Below are 14283 nucleotides of genomic sequence, written 5' to 3'. Positions count from 1 at the left end.
TCCTAGGACTCTGAACTTTTTATTCAATTTGCAAAATTTCATGTTGCCCACAGCTGCCAAAATAATTATTAATATCTTTTGTGCAAAGTGAGCTTATGACATTCAGCTATTAGCTTGGAATTCATTGTGGGTTTTTTTTTCCCTCCTTAGGATTTTTCATATTCATCTTTTACTGTGTGGCCAAAGAAAATGTCAGGAAGCAATGGAGGCGGTATCTTTGTTGTGGAAAGTTACGGCTGGCTGAAAATTCTGGTAAAGATTTACCTCACTTTTTCTCTTCCTCTTAAATCTCAAGGAAAAGATTGTATAAATTAAGATCCAAAGCAAATCCAATCTAGAAATCAGTGAATTCCAGCAAATCTGGAATTTGCTCAACAGAAAATATTGATCGTGAACATAAGGGAGAAAAAAAAATCTAGTGAATTAAAAAATAATTATTTATATCTGGGAATTTTTTGAGCAATAAAATTAATGGGCTGGCTGCCTCTTCAATGAAGCAACAGTAAAATTTTTAGAATTGATTTTCTATTGAGATTATGCTTTTCATTTCCCAAAGTAATTTTTAATATTTACCTTGGTAATTTTTAAAATCTCAACTCAATCCTTTCTCCACAGGTCCTGGTTGTCAGTTGCTTTATTTGTTAGTAAGCCAGACTTTGTGTATAAGCTTTAGCATACATTTGGTTGTAACATACATTTGTTTATTTTGAAGTGATTTTCACATATACCCGGTTGGGTAGTAGAGCAAATAGCTCATTTTTTTTTTTTTAAGAAAATGAGAAAAATGAAGTACTGTTTGAAAAGCTACATTCCTTTTGCATGAATACCACCTTTGCAGTATCTGGGGGACATGGGAGTCTGTATTCAGAAAATGGCAGTGTACACATAGTTCAATCATTTTCATGGAGTGAAGAACAATTAGTCATTACAACACAGACTATTTGTGTTCTTGTTAAGACAGTGTGAGGCTCTGAATCACTACCGAATTCTATGGATATTTATAGACATAATCAAATTAGCTTGGCCTTTAGTTCTAGGAGAATATAGGTTACTTTTAACCCCACAGTCATTTGAAGGACAAATATAAATAATCCAAATGAAAATACATGTTATCACACCAACTGGTGGAAGGTGACTTCTCCATAAGATCCTGAAGTGAGAAATCAGTTGCTTAGGACTTGTTACACTGTGATCTGTCTCTTGCGTTTGAGCTTCAACATACTGCCCTGTTTTTCTGTAATGCTTATTCTGCTGTAGACTGGAGTAAAACTGCTACTAATGGTTTAAAGAAGCAGACTGTAAACCAAGGAGTGTCCAGCTCTTCAAATTCCTTACAGTCAAGCAGTAACTCCACTAACTCCACCACACTGCTAGTGAATAATGATTGCTCAGTACACGCAAGCGGGAATGGTATGTATGTCTCAATATAGTATTTCTCAAGGTAGTGTTTATTTTTTAAAATACTTTTATCCTTTATTGGCATTTTGGCTAAGCAAAGTGAGTAACTATTAATACATATATGACTAGTGGATCAAAATGTGGTTCCCTTACAAAAGAGAAAGTTTACTAATCCAAATTGATTTATTATAGAGCAAATACTGGAACAACGATTTTTTAAGATTTGGTTTTTCATAGTGGGAATTGATGATGACCTAAAAATTTTAACATTTTAAATCCTCACTTAACTATTGTCCAAAGACTTCAGTATTGTGCTATTTCTGTGAGAGCAGTACCTAAAATAGCTGATAAGACTATAGCAATTTTTATTACATCTATCATAATATACATGTTCAACATTTTTTTTTTTTTGAGATGGAGTCTCATTCTTGTTGCCCAGGCTGTGCAATCTCAGCTCACTGCAACCTCCACCTCCTGGGTTCCAGCAATTCTGCCTCAGCCTCCCGAGTAGCTGGAATTACAGGCGACCTACAGGTGACCGCCACCATGCCCAGCTAATTTTTGTATTTTTAGTAGAGACAGGTTTCACCATGTTGGCCAGGCTAGTCTCGAACTCCTGACCACAAGTGATTTGCCCACCTTGGCCTCCCAAAGTGCTGGGATTACAGGTGTGAGCCACCGCGCCCAGCCAACACTTTTAAACCTTCCTATTTTTTGCTTTTCATGTTTGTTCATTCTTTCCCACAATGTGGCTGTCTTGTGACAGCACCCAAATCCCCATGAATATGTCAAAATACTGGAAGATGACTTGTGACCAGTATCTGAACAGATTATTGCTGCCGTGCCTCCTTTACTCATTAATTCTGACATTTCTAGCTAAAACTTCTGTTACATTTTCTTTCTTTCATAAGACCAGGCTGTTCATTACTCATAAAAGCTTACCTTATCTATTTTTACCTTCTCTTGCTTCTTAATATATCTTTTGCATTCTTATAAAAACATAAGCTCTGCTGGTATAGTTTCTCCTTCCATGGAGAATTTGCCTGTATTCATTGTCTTAGGATGTTAGTTCTTTTCATGACTAATTCAAATAAATTTGTGAGAAGGTTCATACATCTACCAGTTTTCCAATTTCCTGAAGATGGGCAGTCCTGCTGGTGTGTCTAGACTTTTTTTTTTTTTTTTTTATGACAAGGTCTCCTATTGCCCAGGCTGGAGTTCAGTGGTATGATCACGGTTCACTGCAGCCTCGACCTCCCAGGCTCAAGTGATCCTCCTACCTCAGCCACCCGAGTAGCTGGGACTATAGGAGCATGCCACCATGCCTGGCTAATTTTTTTGTTTGTTTTTTTAAGATGCAGTCTTGCTGTGTTGTCCAGGTTGGTCTCAAACTCCTGGGCTCAAGTGATCCTCCCGCCTCAGCCTCCCAAAGTGCTGGGATTACAGGTGTGAGCCACTGTGCCCAGCCTGTCTAGGCTTTTAAAATACCATAGGATGCCTCAAAATCAAGGTTTCTCAACTTCAAGCACAACTGATATTTTGGGGCTGGATAATTCTTTTTTGTGGAATTGCAGGACATTTAGCAGGATCCCTGGACTCTATCAACTAGAGCCAGTAGCACCCTGCCCCCAGTTATGACAACCCAAAATGTCCCCAGACACTGCCAACTGTCCCAGGGGAGCGGGGAGAAGAAGGGAGCAAGATTGCCCCCAGTTGAGAATCACTGCTGTAAAAGATGAGAAATAACTGCTGTATAGCCTTAGCTCTTTACTGTCGATACCAGAAAGCAAGCTCTGGGCTCTACACCAAATAGCTCTATCAGGAATGATTCAATGTAGGTAAACAGAGGCGAGGCAGTGGGGAGCACAGCTGGTTAGTACGTTAGTGTGAGAAAGCAAATTGAAAGGAGAGACATCAAAGGAGCGAGCTGGGTCATCTGGGGCTCTGAATCCATAAACCAGATTTGTCCATATTCTCGAAAGAGCTCAGAGATGAAGCCTCACCTGCCTAGCTCTATCAACATGTTGTCATCCTTTGGGAAATCAGATTTCATGGAAACAGCACATTTTACCACAGTTGTTTAACACAGCTGATTTGACACAGCTACTTTTGATGCTTGACGGTGAGGATGGGGGTACATTTTAAGGCTGCCAAAATGGCTCAGTGTTTAATATCACATAATATGCATGTCAGATAACCATTCCTGACTCCTCAGTCCTCGCCCCAGCATCTGGAATAGATGAGGAATGGAATTGGCAATTTCAAAAAAGAAAGCTAGGGCTGGGCGCAGTGGCTCACGCCTGTAATCCCAGCAGTTTGGGAGGCTAAGGTGGGAGGATCACCTGAGGTCAGGAGTTCAAGACCAGCCTGGCCAACATGGAAAAACTCCATCTCTAATAAAAAATGTGAAAACCAACCAGACGTGGTGGCACACACCTGTAGTCCCAGCTACTCAGGAAGCTGAGGCAGGAGAATCACTTGAACCCAGGAGACAGAAGTTGCAGTGAGCCGAGATCGCACCACTGCACTCCAGCATGGGCGACAGAACGAGACTCCGTCTCAACAACAACAAAAAAGCTAGAAGTTTAATGATTTATTGTGCCAGACCAAATTGTTCTTGCACCAAAATGTCCTCAAGCCGAAATGCCTAAATCCAAACAGCTGCCTCAGACAGTCACATGCCCCATTTGATCTGTGTCACAGATGGAGCTGCGTTAACCATATTCATCACCTAGTTTGCATGAATATTACACAGTTCAGTTCTGAGCTGCCTTAGAGGGTGGGGTACCAGCAGCCATCTCATTTGGTACCCAGGACCACAAGGATCACAGTTTGGAAGCAACATCACACGTCAACTCCATTACTTCTGAGCTGTGTGACCTTGGGGAGAGCACTTAATTTCTGAAACCTTCGTTTCCTCATCTGCAAAATGGGGATAACAGTAGTACCCACCCTGCAGGGTTCTAAATGAGATAATAAAGTGTCCCAGTACTGTTATGATCATTGTTATCATAATCATGTCATGAACTAACAAATGGGCTTATTATTCAGCTTTCTGTATAGTCTCCCAATGGTCTAATGATCAGAAGGATGGTGCCAAGTAACTAGAGGAGGCCAGCACCTGTGCTCCCCTATAACTCAGGGCCTGCTTGGGGTGGGGAAGGCCCACGTCCAAACCAACAGTTACCCTTGAGTGCCCAGCTGCTCCCTGGCCTGGACTCTGAAGTTGGAATTGGTAGTTTCCTCTTGGGAATTTGTCCTGTCCTGATTTAGTCAGAGGAGCTGGTTTAATCTACAAGAGAGATGATTTCTTCTTGCCATGACTGTTGTAGCTGGTTGCTCTGGTTTCTCTGGTACAAAGTTTCATTTTATAGGAACCTAGGGAACCAAGAACTTCCTAAGGGTACATATGGGGATCTCTGTTAACATTAACCTTTTGGGAGACCAAAGTATTACCTTAGCTTATATTATACATATGCTGCTACTTGAAGTCAAAACATATCCAACCAGAGTTAGGAAGTGGGCCTTTTATTAATATATTACCTTGCTTCAGATTTTGACTGTTTCATTAAAAAACAAACAAAAAAAAGCTGCCATACAGAACTGGTTTCTGAAGCAATCTCCACTTTGGTATGCTTACTTTGAGTGGCCTTAGGGAAGTAATGAAAAATAAATAAAATATGAACATATATCACAAATGTTTTTAAAAACATATTTTACAAATACATCTTTAAGAATAAAGCAATGTCTAAGTTTGTTTGCTTTTTAATGCTTTCTGTGGATACTTCATGCCACCCGCTTTGTGTTTCCTTATACAGGAAATGCTTCTACAGAGAGGAATGGGGTTTCTTTTAGTGTTCAGAATGGAGATGTGTGCCTTCACGATTTCACTGGAAAACAGCACATGTTTAACGAGAAGGAAGATTCCTGCAATGGGAAAGGCCGTATGGCTCTCAGAAGGACTTCAAAGCGGGGAAGCTTACACTTTATTGAGCAAATGTGATTCCTTTCTTCTAAAATCAAAGCATGATGCTTGACAGTGTGAAGTGTCCAATTTTACCTTTTACACAATGTGAGATGTATGAAAATCAACTCATTTTATTCTCGGCAACATCTGGAGAAGCATAAGCTAATTAAGGGCAATGATTATTATTACAAGAAGAAACCAAGACATTACACCATGGTTTTTAGACATTTCTGATTTGGTTTCTTATCTTTCATTTTATAAGAAGGTTGGTTTTAAACAATACACTAAGAATGACTCCTATAAAGAAAACAAAAAAAGGTAGTGAACTTTTAGCTACCTTTTAAAGAGGCTAAGTTATCTTTGATAACATCATATAAAGCAATTGTTGACTTCAGCCTGTTGGTGAGTTTAGTTGTGCATGCCTTTGTTGTATATAAGCTAAATTCTAGTGACCCATGTGTCAAAAATCTTACTTCTACATTTTTTTGTATTTATTTTCTACTGTGTAAATGTATTCCTTTGTAGAATCATGGTTGTTTTGTCTCACGTGATAATTCAGAAAATCCTCGCTCGTTCCGCGAATTCTAAAGCTCCTTTTGGAGATGATATAGGATGTGAAATACAGAAACCTCAGTGAAATCAAGAAATAATGATCCAAGCCAGACTGGGAAAATGTAAGCAGACAGTGCCACAGTTAGCTCATACAGTGCCTTTGAGCAAGTTAGGAAAAGATGCCCCCACTGGGCAGACACAGCCCTATGGGCTCATGGTTTGACAAACAGAGTGGAGAGACCATATTTTAGCCCCACTCACCCTCTTGGGTGCACGACCTGTACAGCCAAACACAGCATCCAATACGAATACCCATCCCCTGACCGCATCCCCAGTAGTCAGATTATAGAATCTGCACCAAGATGTTTAGCTTTATACCTTGGCCACAGAGAGGGATGAACTGTCATCCAGACCATGTGTCAGGAAAATTGTGAACGTAGATGAGGCACATACACTGCCGCTTCTCAAATCCCCAGAGCCTTTAGGAACAGGAGAGTAGACTAGGATTCCTTCTCTTAAAAAGGTACATATATATGGAAAAAAATCATATTGCTGTTCTTTAAAAGGCAACTGCATGGTACATTGTTGATTGTTATGACTGGTACACTCTGGCCCAGCCAGAGCTATAATTGTTTTTTAAATGTGTCTTGAAGAATGCATAGTGACAAGGGGAGTAGCTATTGGGAACAGGGAACTGTCCTACACTGCTATTGTTGCTACATGTATCGAGCCTTGATTGCTCCTAGTTATATACAGGGTCTATCTTGCTTCCTACCTACATCTGCTTGAGCAGTGCCTCAAGTACATCCTTATTAGGAACATTTCAAACCCCTTTTAGTTAAGTCTTTCACTAAGGTTCTCTTGCATATATTTCAAGTGAATGTTGGATCTCAGACTAACCACAGTAATAATACACATTTCTGTGAGTGCTGACTTGTCTTTGCAATATTTCTTCTCTGATTTATTTAATTTTCTTGTATTTATGTGTTAAAATCAAAAATGTTAAAATCAATGAAATAAATTTGCAGTTAAGATCTTTAAGTTTGGTAATTTTCACAAAGAAAAAACATCTGAAGTCTCTTTCCCTGGTGGCCTGGCATGGAAGTGGTAGGACATGCTGATTAAGACAAACACAATTGGCTGGGCATGGTGGCTCACACCTGTAATCCCAGCACTTTGGGAGGCTGAGGCAGGTGGATTGCTTGAGTGCAGGAGTTCGAGACCAGCCTGGGCAGCACAGGGAGACCCCTGTCTCTATAAAAAATTAAAAATTAGTTAGTCATAGTGTTGTGTGCCTGTACTCCTAGCTACTTAGGAGGCTGAGGATGGAGGACTGCTTGAGCCTGGAAGTTTGGGGCTGCAGTGAACCACGATTGTGCCATTGCACTCCAGCTTAGGTGACAGAGCGAGACACCATCTCTTAAGAAGACAAACAGTAACATCTTTTGGAAATCAGCAGGTACCCTGTGACTATGAAATTAGAGCAAGGGTTGTTCTGCCTCACGAGATCAGTTTCTGAGGTCTCCTTTCCCATTACTCTTTCAAGATTATCTCTTCAACACATTGCCTTTGGCCTGTAGGCAATGTACAAGACCCAATTCAGATCTGATCCAAGTATCTGCTTCCTCAGTGTCAAACAGGTAGGACTACTGAAAAGTGAGAACAGGATTTGGGATTTCTGCATTGCTGGTTAGCATGTGGGATCCCCAAATACGGGAAGCTGGCCTCACCCTTGTAAGAGGTCTCTGAGCAATCTCTTCTTCAAGGTCCTCAGCTCCCACAAAGATGCCGAGTACTAAATTCAAAGGAAGATGTGAGATCCTCTAGATTGGGAGAGGGGTGAGACCTCAGAAATCAATCCCCCAAAACAGATTATATAACCAAATATACATAAAAGGATGCACAATGTCCAGTATCCTTTAGGTCCCACCCCCTTATTTTTCCTACTGTGTCTGTGCTGTGGTCCTTAAGCAGAATTCTCTCATCTATTTTTCTTACTTTAGACAGACGTACGGCAGGACAGAGAGTGTTTCTGAGAAGCATCCTCCTTTGGGTCTAAGATTGATCCCATGATCTGAGACTCTATTGTAAGGCAACAGAGGTGGTGCCAATATTAGGAGGCAAGGAGTGTCAGGGCAGAGGCCAGTATTTAAAGAAGTATTTCCTCAAAATATTGGAGTAGTTTTTTTTGTTTTGTTTTGTTTTTCCTCAAAACACACTGCAGTCATTAACCCCACAAAGGAAGTCTGCTGACTTCAGTGAGCAGCATCATGATCGTTCTTACTGAAAATGGTGAAGCAAGCCAGGCAAGCACCTGTAGTCCCAGCTACTTGGGAGGCGGAGGCAGGAGGATCGCTTGTGCCAGGAAATTGGAGTCCATCCTGGGCAACACAGAAAGACCTCGTGTCTTTAAAACAAACAAACAAAAAACGATGAAACAGCTTCACTTGGGATACTGGGTATGTCTAACGAGGTCAGCTAGGAGTCGGTCGGTTTGTCAAAGGCCATTTAGACAAAGATCTAATTTACTGCATAACCAATTCACAGAGTGGACTTGTTTGGTGTCATTTTGTCTCCATAACAGCATTTTAAGGACTAGTTTGTCTCTGTCTCTGCTCCTTGCTGTTCTAGTTGGAGTCCGAAGGAAAGGAAAAAGGAAAGACTGGGTAGACATAAGAACATAATCTTCAATTTGAAGAATTCTTATCAGTGTATACTTTTTTTTTTTTTTTTTTTGAGACAGAGTCTCTCTCTGTCACCCAGGCTGGAGTGCAATGGTGCAATCTTGGCTCACTGCACCCTCCACTTCCTGGGTTCAAGCAATTCTCCTGCCTCAGACTCTCGAGTAGCTGAGATTACAGGCACCTGCCACCATGCCCGGCTAATTTTTGTATTTTTTGTAGAGATAGGGTTTCACCATATTGGCCAGGCTGGTCTTGAACTCCTGACCTCAAGTGATCCACCAGCCTCAGCCTTCCAAAGTGCTGGGATTACAGGTGTGAGCCACCGCGCCTGGCCAGTATATACTGCTTTCTTTTCATGTTAGTCTCCAGGTACAGCATCAAGAAGTCGGAGCAGGCAAAAATGGAATATATGTTCTTTTAGAATATATTCTTTTAAATATATTTAATAAATATATTCCTCACTGTGAAGAAATCTTATGTTCCCTGGTGTTTCCTCTCTTTATCTCTTAGTCTCAAACGAGCTACAGGAAGCTGGAGCAGAGACAAATTCAACATTCTTTAAAATGTAACGAAAAAATGATTTCCAGTCAACTAAATTATCATAGAAATAACTAAATTTGGTGAATTGGTCATTTTCAGCAAATTCATTCAGAATTGACCTTCTGGGTCAAAGATGGAGTGATTTTCTTTAGAGCCAAAGACCTGAACCCTACAAGAGAAACATTTATTGGTTTCCACCTTGGATGTTAACATGGGGCTCTCTGGAAACTACCTGGGCTGAAGTCTCTGTGGCAGGATGATGGCAGATCCTCTGGCTGGGGTCAGAAAAATCATACATGGTGCTACCCCAGGGTCCAGTTCTGGGTCTTCATTTTTATGGAGATCATGAATCAGCTTCAGAAACAATAACATTCCCTATCATTATACTATATCTGATTCTTGACAAATATTTGAGAAATGACTTGGAGACAAGTTTCTATTGGTGATAACCAGAGAATGGCTTCATGGATATGGGGACCAAGATATGGAGGTTTTGCACCTCAGGGATATGAGGATATTAAAATGTGAGACTGATTTATCATATAGCACAGCTTTCTGGTCCAAAATGAATCACTAAAATTTGCTTTGAAATTTAAAAGCTAAAACGGAGTAGCCTTCCTTCTTGGTTTTATCCCAGAATTTTGAGCTTATTGAAGAACATAGCTTATATATTGCTATGCAATCGCATAGACCAAAGCCGAAGCATGTAGATTGCCTATACACCAAAAGGGGTGCAAGTGTGCATAGCAGAATTAGCGAAGAATGAAGTCAGGAAACTGAAAATGTTTCTATACTAGGTGGAAATGCCAGATAAGGAGCAAAGATCATCAGTTATTTCCCATATGGCTGCAAAATCAACTCCTAAAGAAGGACCCAATGGAAACAAAAGCCACAATGAAAAGAAGCAATGATCCCAGCTTTTAGATGGAGATGAATACATGAAAATTCTAGCAAGAGTACATATTCAGATTCCAAAACATTTAGTGATGATAACAATGTCTAGTTTTATTCACCCCTAGACCACAGCAAATTCTTCATGGAGGCACATCACATGGATCACTGCATAATTCAAACGCCAATATTAAGAAAACAAAGTATTATATGAAGTAATATGTGAGCTGATGTGGGGTTTGGTGCTTTAGTTGAGTGACAGAGTAAAGCCATAGATTTATGTTCTGGAACATCTAATATAAACTTGGTTAAGGACCAAACATAAGGGAACGCAGCTAAGCAGGACTGATTTCATTTACTCATGCGAGCAACATTAATTGAGCGCCAACTATATGCTCAACACTGTAGCAGGCATAGTAGGAGAAACCAAAAGACTGTTTCAATGAATAACGTACATTCCAATTAGGAAAATATGCCTCATCCACACATGAAAACATAAATAACAACAGGAGGCAATACATTGTGGCCAAGTGACAACGAAATTAGCTATGATTTATTAAGTATTTTTCTACTAGCCAGGCTTGTGCTAAATGCTTTATATTCATCCTCTTGATCTTAAGTCATCCTGTGAGGTAGGTGCTATGATTATCTCCATTTTACAGATGAGAACACTTAAGTTCAAACATGTAAAACGGGATGCCAAAGGTCATACGACTTGTAAATGACAGAACTGACATTTGAACTCAAAATGAACTGACTCTAAGTCCTAAGCTCTTACTAAACCAATGGCTACAGAAATTCAGAAAATGGGGAAGGCTAATAGAGGAGCTGAGCTGGCCGTTAAGGGAAAGATAGGCTTCAGTTAGTCAAGGAGGAGGAAGAAGGGCCGAAGGGGTCAAGCACAGAGTAAATGCATGGAGACTGGAAAAGAGCTTGCGGAAATTGATTACATTAGTCTAGCTGTCCAGTGAATTCCTATGTGGGCCAGATTTTGGTGGACAATGAATACCAGGCCGAAGATTGTGAACTGTAGGTTATCAGCAGCCACGAAACATTATAATGAATGCCAAGTTTCAAGCTGTAGACCCGTGGGAGATGAACTGCGAACCTGCCCGAGGAAGCGGCGCCCAAGTGGCTAGGGGCGGGGTCACAGGCGCCAGAGGTGTCGCTGGGGCACCTCTCCGGGCCTTCCCCCTTTTTCTTCCGGGCTGGGTCCCGCTACTCCAGTTCCGCTAGGCGGCGGAGACTGGGCCAGAGGCGGGACTACAATCTTGACCCTCAGAGGGGTGCCCAGGCGGCCGCGGTAGGCGGCCCTCTTTCTCCGGCCTCGGGTGGGACTGGCACCCGTCTCGGGGGGCTCCACACTACCACGCAGGGAAACCAACTCGTCCGCCGCCCGAAGCCGGGTTCCCCTAGACTCCCACGGGCCGCCTCCTTTTTCATCCCCCCCGAAGCCGCGACTCTGAGGGTTCCGCTCTGCGGCGGAGGCGGGGCCAGGGGCGGGGATGTGGGCGGGGCCGTGAGGTCGTTTCAGGGCGCGGGGCGGGGCCGCCCCCTTACCTGTGCCCCTCAGGGTTCCAAAGGTTCCACTCCGCGGCAGGGGCGGGGACGGGTCCGGAGGGCGGGTCCAAGGCGCCCAGGTGGCCGCGGCAGAAGGGCCTGTTTCTCTGGCCTTGGCTGTGGTTGGCAGCCGGCCGGGGAGAGAAGGGACTCAGGGAGGCAACCTGGTTCCCGCCCGTTGCTGATTTCGCAGCGGCTCTCCCGGGCCGCCCCCTTTTCCTTCCCCCTCAGGCCGCGACTTGGAGGGTTCCGCTCCGCGGCGGGGGCAGAGCCAGGGGCGGGGCTGAGCGCGGCCTGGGCGGGCTCTCCGGCGGCTGGGCTGGGCTGGCGTCTTCTTCGCGCCCGGGGGACCTCCTCGCGACCGCCGGGACGTAAAAGGGGCTTGGCAGGGGCGTCCTCGCCCCACTCCCGGAACCCGGTTTCCCGCTGCTCCCGCGAGCGTCGGGAGCCCAGCAGGCCTGGCCGAGGCGGGACCTTCGTCGCTCCAGCCCCCGTCCCCGCCCCCGCGCCTCCCCGCCGCGCGGAGCTCTGGTTGGCTTGCTTTCCAACCGGACTTTGGGGCTAGCGTTTAGAAAAGTCTCGACCTCCTCCGGCCCGGTCCCATCCCAAGAACCGACTAAGGCTGTGAGTGTCCGGGAACCAGACCTGCTTGGAGGCCACAGCCCCGACGTCCCGCGCCCACGCGGCAGATCGGGCGCTGCGGCCCGGGAGCCTCGGGGAGATGCGGAGCAGGAGCAATTCCGGGGTCCGCTTGGACGGGTACGCGCGGCTGGTGCAGCAAACCATCCTGTGTTACCAGGTAAGGAGGGACCGCCCCCAGGGAACGCGTGGAACTACCCTCTCGAGTAACTCATTCTCCTTCCTAGGTCTGGCCCTCTTGTGACCTGAGACCTTGCAATTAAGAGTTTGCTATTTGAATCTAGTCCTTGCTAGCCAGTGATTACCACCCCATTGCCACCCCGTGCTCCTTAAGATTCAGGGGACCTAACTGTTGCTACGGCTACTTTTCACAGAATTCTTTGGCCATTGTTCAGGATGAGAATGAGCCGCCTCCGTGCCCGGGTCCAAACTGCCTCTTTTTGCATTGACTCTGCTTTTTTTGGACGAGAAGAGGTGTGGGGGGGTTGGACAGACTACACTGAATGAGAACAGTAGACAGGAGTGAAGAAGCTCCTGAAGTTTACGCAGGACTCTGCAGTGTGGGGCGACAGCTACTGTCCCTCCCATGAGCTGTCTTGGTAGAGACCCACCTGGGAAGCCCTTAGGGGCTACTTTGGTTGCTATTTTACAGATAAGAAAATTGTGAGGCTAGAAAGGTCACTGCATGTAGCAGGTCAGACCCAAAGGCTCCCAAGCTCACAGGGTCCTATGACACTGCTCATGTGGTCCGAGGTATGAATTTGCCTGCTATGCTTTGTATTCCTGGGCTAAAATTATATGTGGGTCCATCAATGTAAGACCACTGAACTATTTTTATTCCTAGTGAAGACAGCAGCTATGTTTCTTGCCCTCAATCAACAGCAACTATTTATAGGGCCTTCAAAGTCAACGAAGGGAGTGGCATTCAGGGGTTAGAGGCCTGACCTGCAAGTTGGGAGCCATGGTCATTTCCAAGGCACTGACCATTTTCCCTTCTTAACTAATTTCTTAGCCTTGTTTCCTCACTTAGGAAATATTTGTGGTGTATCTGTTATATGCAAAGCACTCTACAAAGTGCTGGGGTTACAAGAATAAATGATCGTAGTGCAGTAACATTTATGCATAGGGTATAGGTCCAAAGTCCCTTAATCTGTTTTCTTTGTTGTTGTTTGTTGTTTGTTTGTTTTTGAGACAGGGTCTCACTCTGTCTCCTAGGCTGGAGTGCAGTGGCGTGATCTCGGCTCACTGAAACCTCTGCCTCTCGGGTTCAAGCGATTATCCTGCCTCAGCCTCCCGAGTAGCTGGGACTACAGGCGTGCGCCACCACACCCAGCTAATTTTTGCATTTTTAGTAGTGACGGGATTTCACTGCGTTGGCCAGGCTGGTCTCGACCTCCTGACCTCTTGGCCAGGCTGGTCTCGACCTCCTGACTTCAAGTCATCCTCTCACCACGGCCTCCCAAAAGTGCTGGGATTACAGGCATGAGCCACTGCACCTGGCCTCAGAGTCCATTATCTGAAACCCTTTGGACCAGTTGTGGTTTGCCCATCAGAAATGTTTGGCTTTTAGAAAGGTAATATGCGTACAACGTACTATATATACCATAATAACTGCAGCCAGATCTGAGCAGCACCCCTTCATCAAACAGGTTATTACTTCCACATCAGAATATGAATATTCACATAATTTCAGTAAAGGCTGAAAAGAGTTTCATATTAGTTCGGCTCATCTTTTGCCACCAAAAGAGCTTGCTGCAAACTTACAAAAACACTTTAAATTTTCAGAGCTTACTGACTTTTGAGATTGCACATGAAGGATGATGGTCTTTATTTTGAGAGCTTTGAGGAAGGACCCCTCGCCCAGTTTGTGGGAGCAGTAGAGGAGTCCTGGAAGAGATGATGTTCAAGTTGAGAGCAGAAGAAGTAGGCAGGCAAATCAAGGTTATTTTTCCCCTTCTTCCTTGGAATATATTCTAATTACATCTATAAAGTGTTTTAAAATCCAAGTTGAAAAACCTTTCCCTTCATGACTGTGATGGAGAGGGCTTTAAG

General features: G+C 43.9%; 2 protein-coding genes and 1 long non-coding RNA gene across 24 annotated transcripts in view; 2 read left to right on the top strand and 1 right to left on the bottom strand.

The window, feature by feature from the left end:
- Positions 1–6850, top strand: part of ADGRG2 (adhesion G protein-coupled receptor G2) — a 134097-nt gene extending 127247 nt beyond the window's left edge. For 6 of the 8 annotated variants that reach the window (XM_055376709.2, XM_055376706.2, XM_055376707.2 and 3 more), the window contains 3 exons: positions 151–252; positions 1258–1410; positions 5217–6850. In XM_055376709.2, coding sequence (XP_055232684.1) covers positions 151–252; positions 1258–1410; positions 5217–5401 — 440 coding nt within the window. In that variant the 3' untranslated portion in view covers positions 5402–6850. The remainder of the gene's footprint in view (positions 1–150; positions 253–1257; positions 1411–5216) is intronic. The other 2 variants (XM_055376711.2, XM_055376710.2) reach the window with 1 other exon arrangement.
- Positions 1–12072, bottom strand: part of LOC129530107 (uncharacterized) — a 72855-nt gene extending 60783 nt beyond the window's left edge. The window contains exon 1 of the long non-coding RNA XR_008675655.2: positions 11593–12072. This is a non-coding gene — a long non-coding RNA (uncharacterized lncRNA). The remainder of the gene's footprint in view (positions 1–11592) is intronic.
- PHKA2 (phosphorylase kinase regulatory subunit alpha 2) overlaps positions 11565–14283 on the top strand; it is a 91800-nt gene continuing 89081 nt past the window's right edge. For 12 of the 15 annotated variants that reach the window (XR_008675653.2, XR_010132471.1, XM_055376695.2 and 9 more), the window contains exon 1: positions 11865–12391. Coding sequence is in view for 13 of the 15 variants with exons in the window: in XM_055376695.2 (XP_055232670.1) it covers positions 12314–12391 (78 nt within the window). In the remaining 2 variants the exon portion in view is untranslated. Of the gene's footprint in view, positions 12392–14283 lie in introns of all 15 variants that reach the window. The other 3 variants (XM_055376690.2, XM_019019463.4, XM_019019465.4) reach the window with 2 other exon arrangements.

This window comes from Gorilla gorilla, chromosome X, assembly GCF_029281585.2.
Source record: "Gorilla gorilla gorilla isolate KB3781 chromosome X, NHGRI_mGorGor1-v2.1_pri, whole genome shotgun sequence".
Lineage (NCBI taxonomy): Eukaryota > Metazoa > Chordata > Mammalia > Primates > Hominidae > Gorilla > Gorilla gorilla.
Note: the sequence above shows the minus strand (reverse complement) of the source record. Positions and strands in the feature narration are given on the sequence as shown.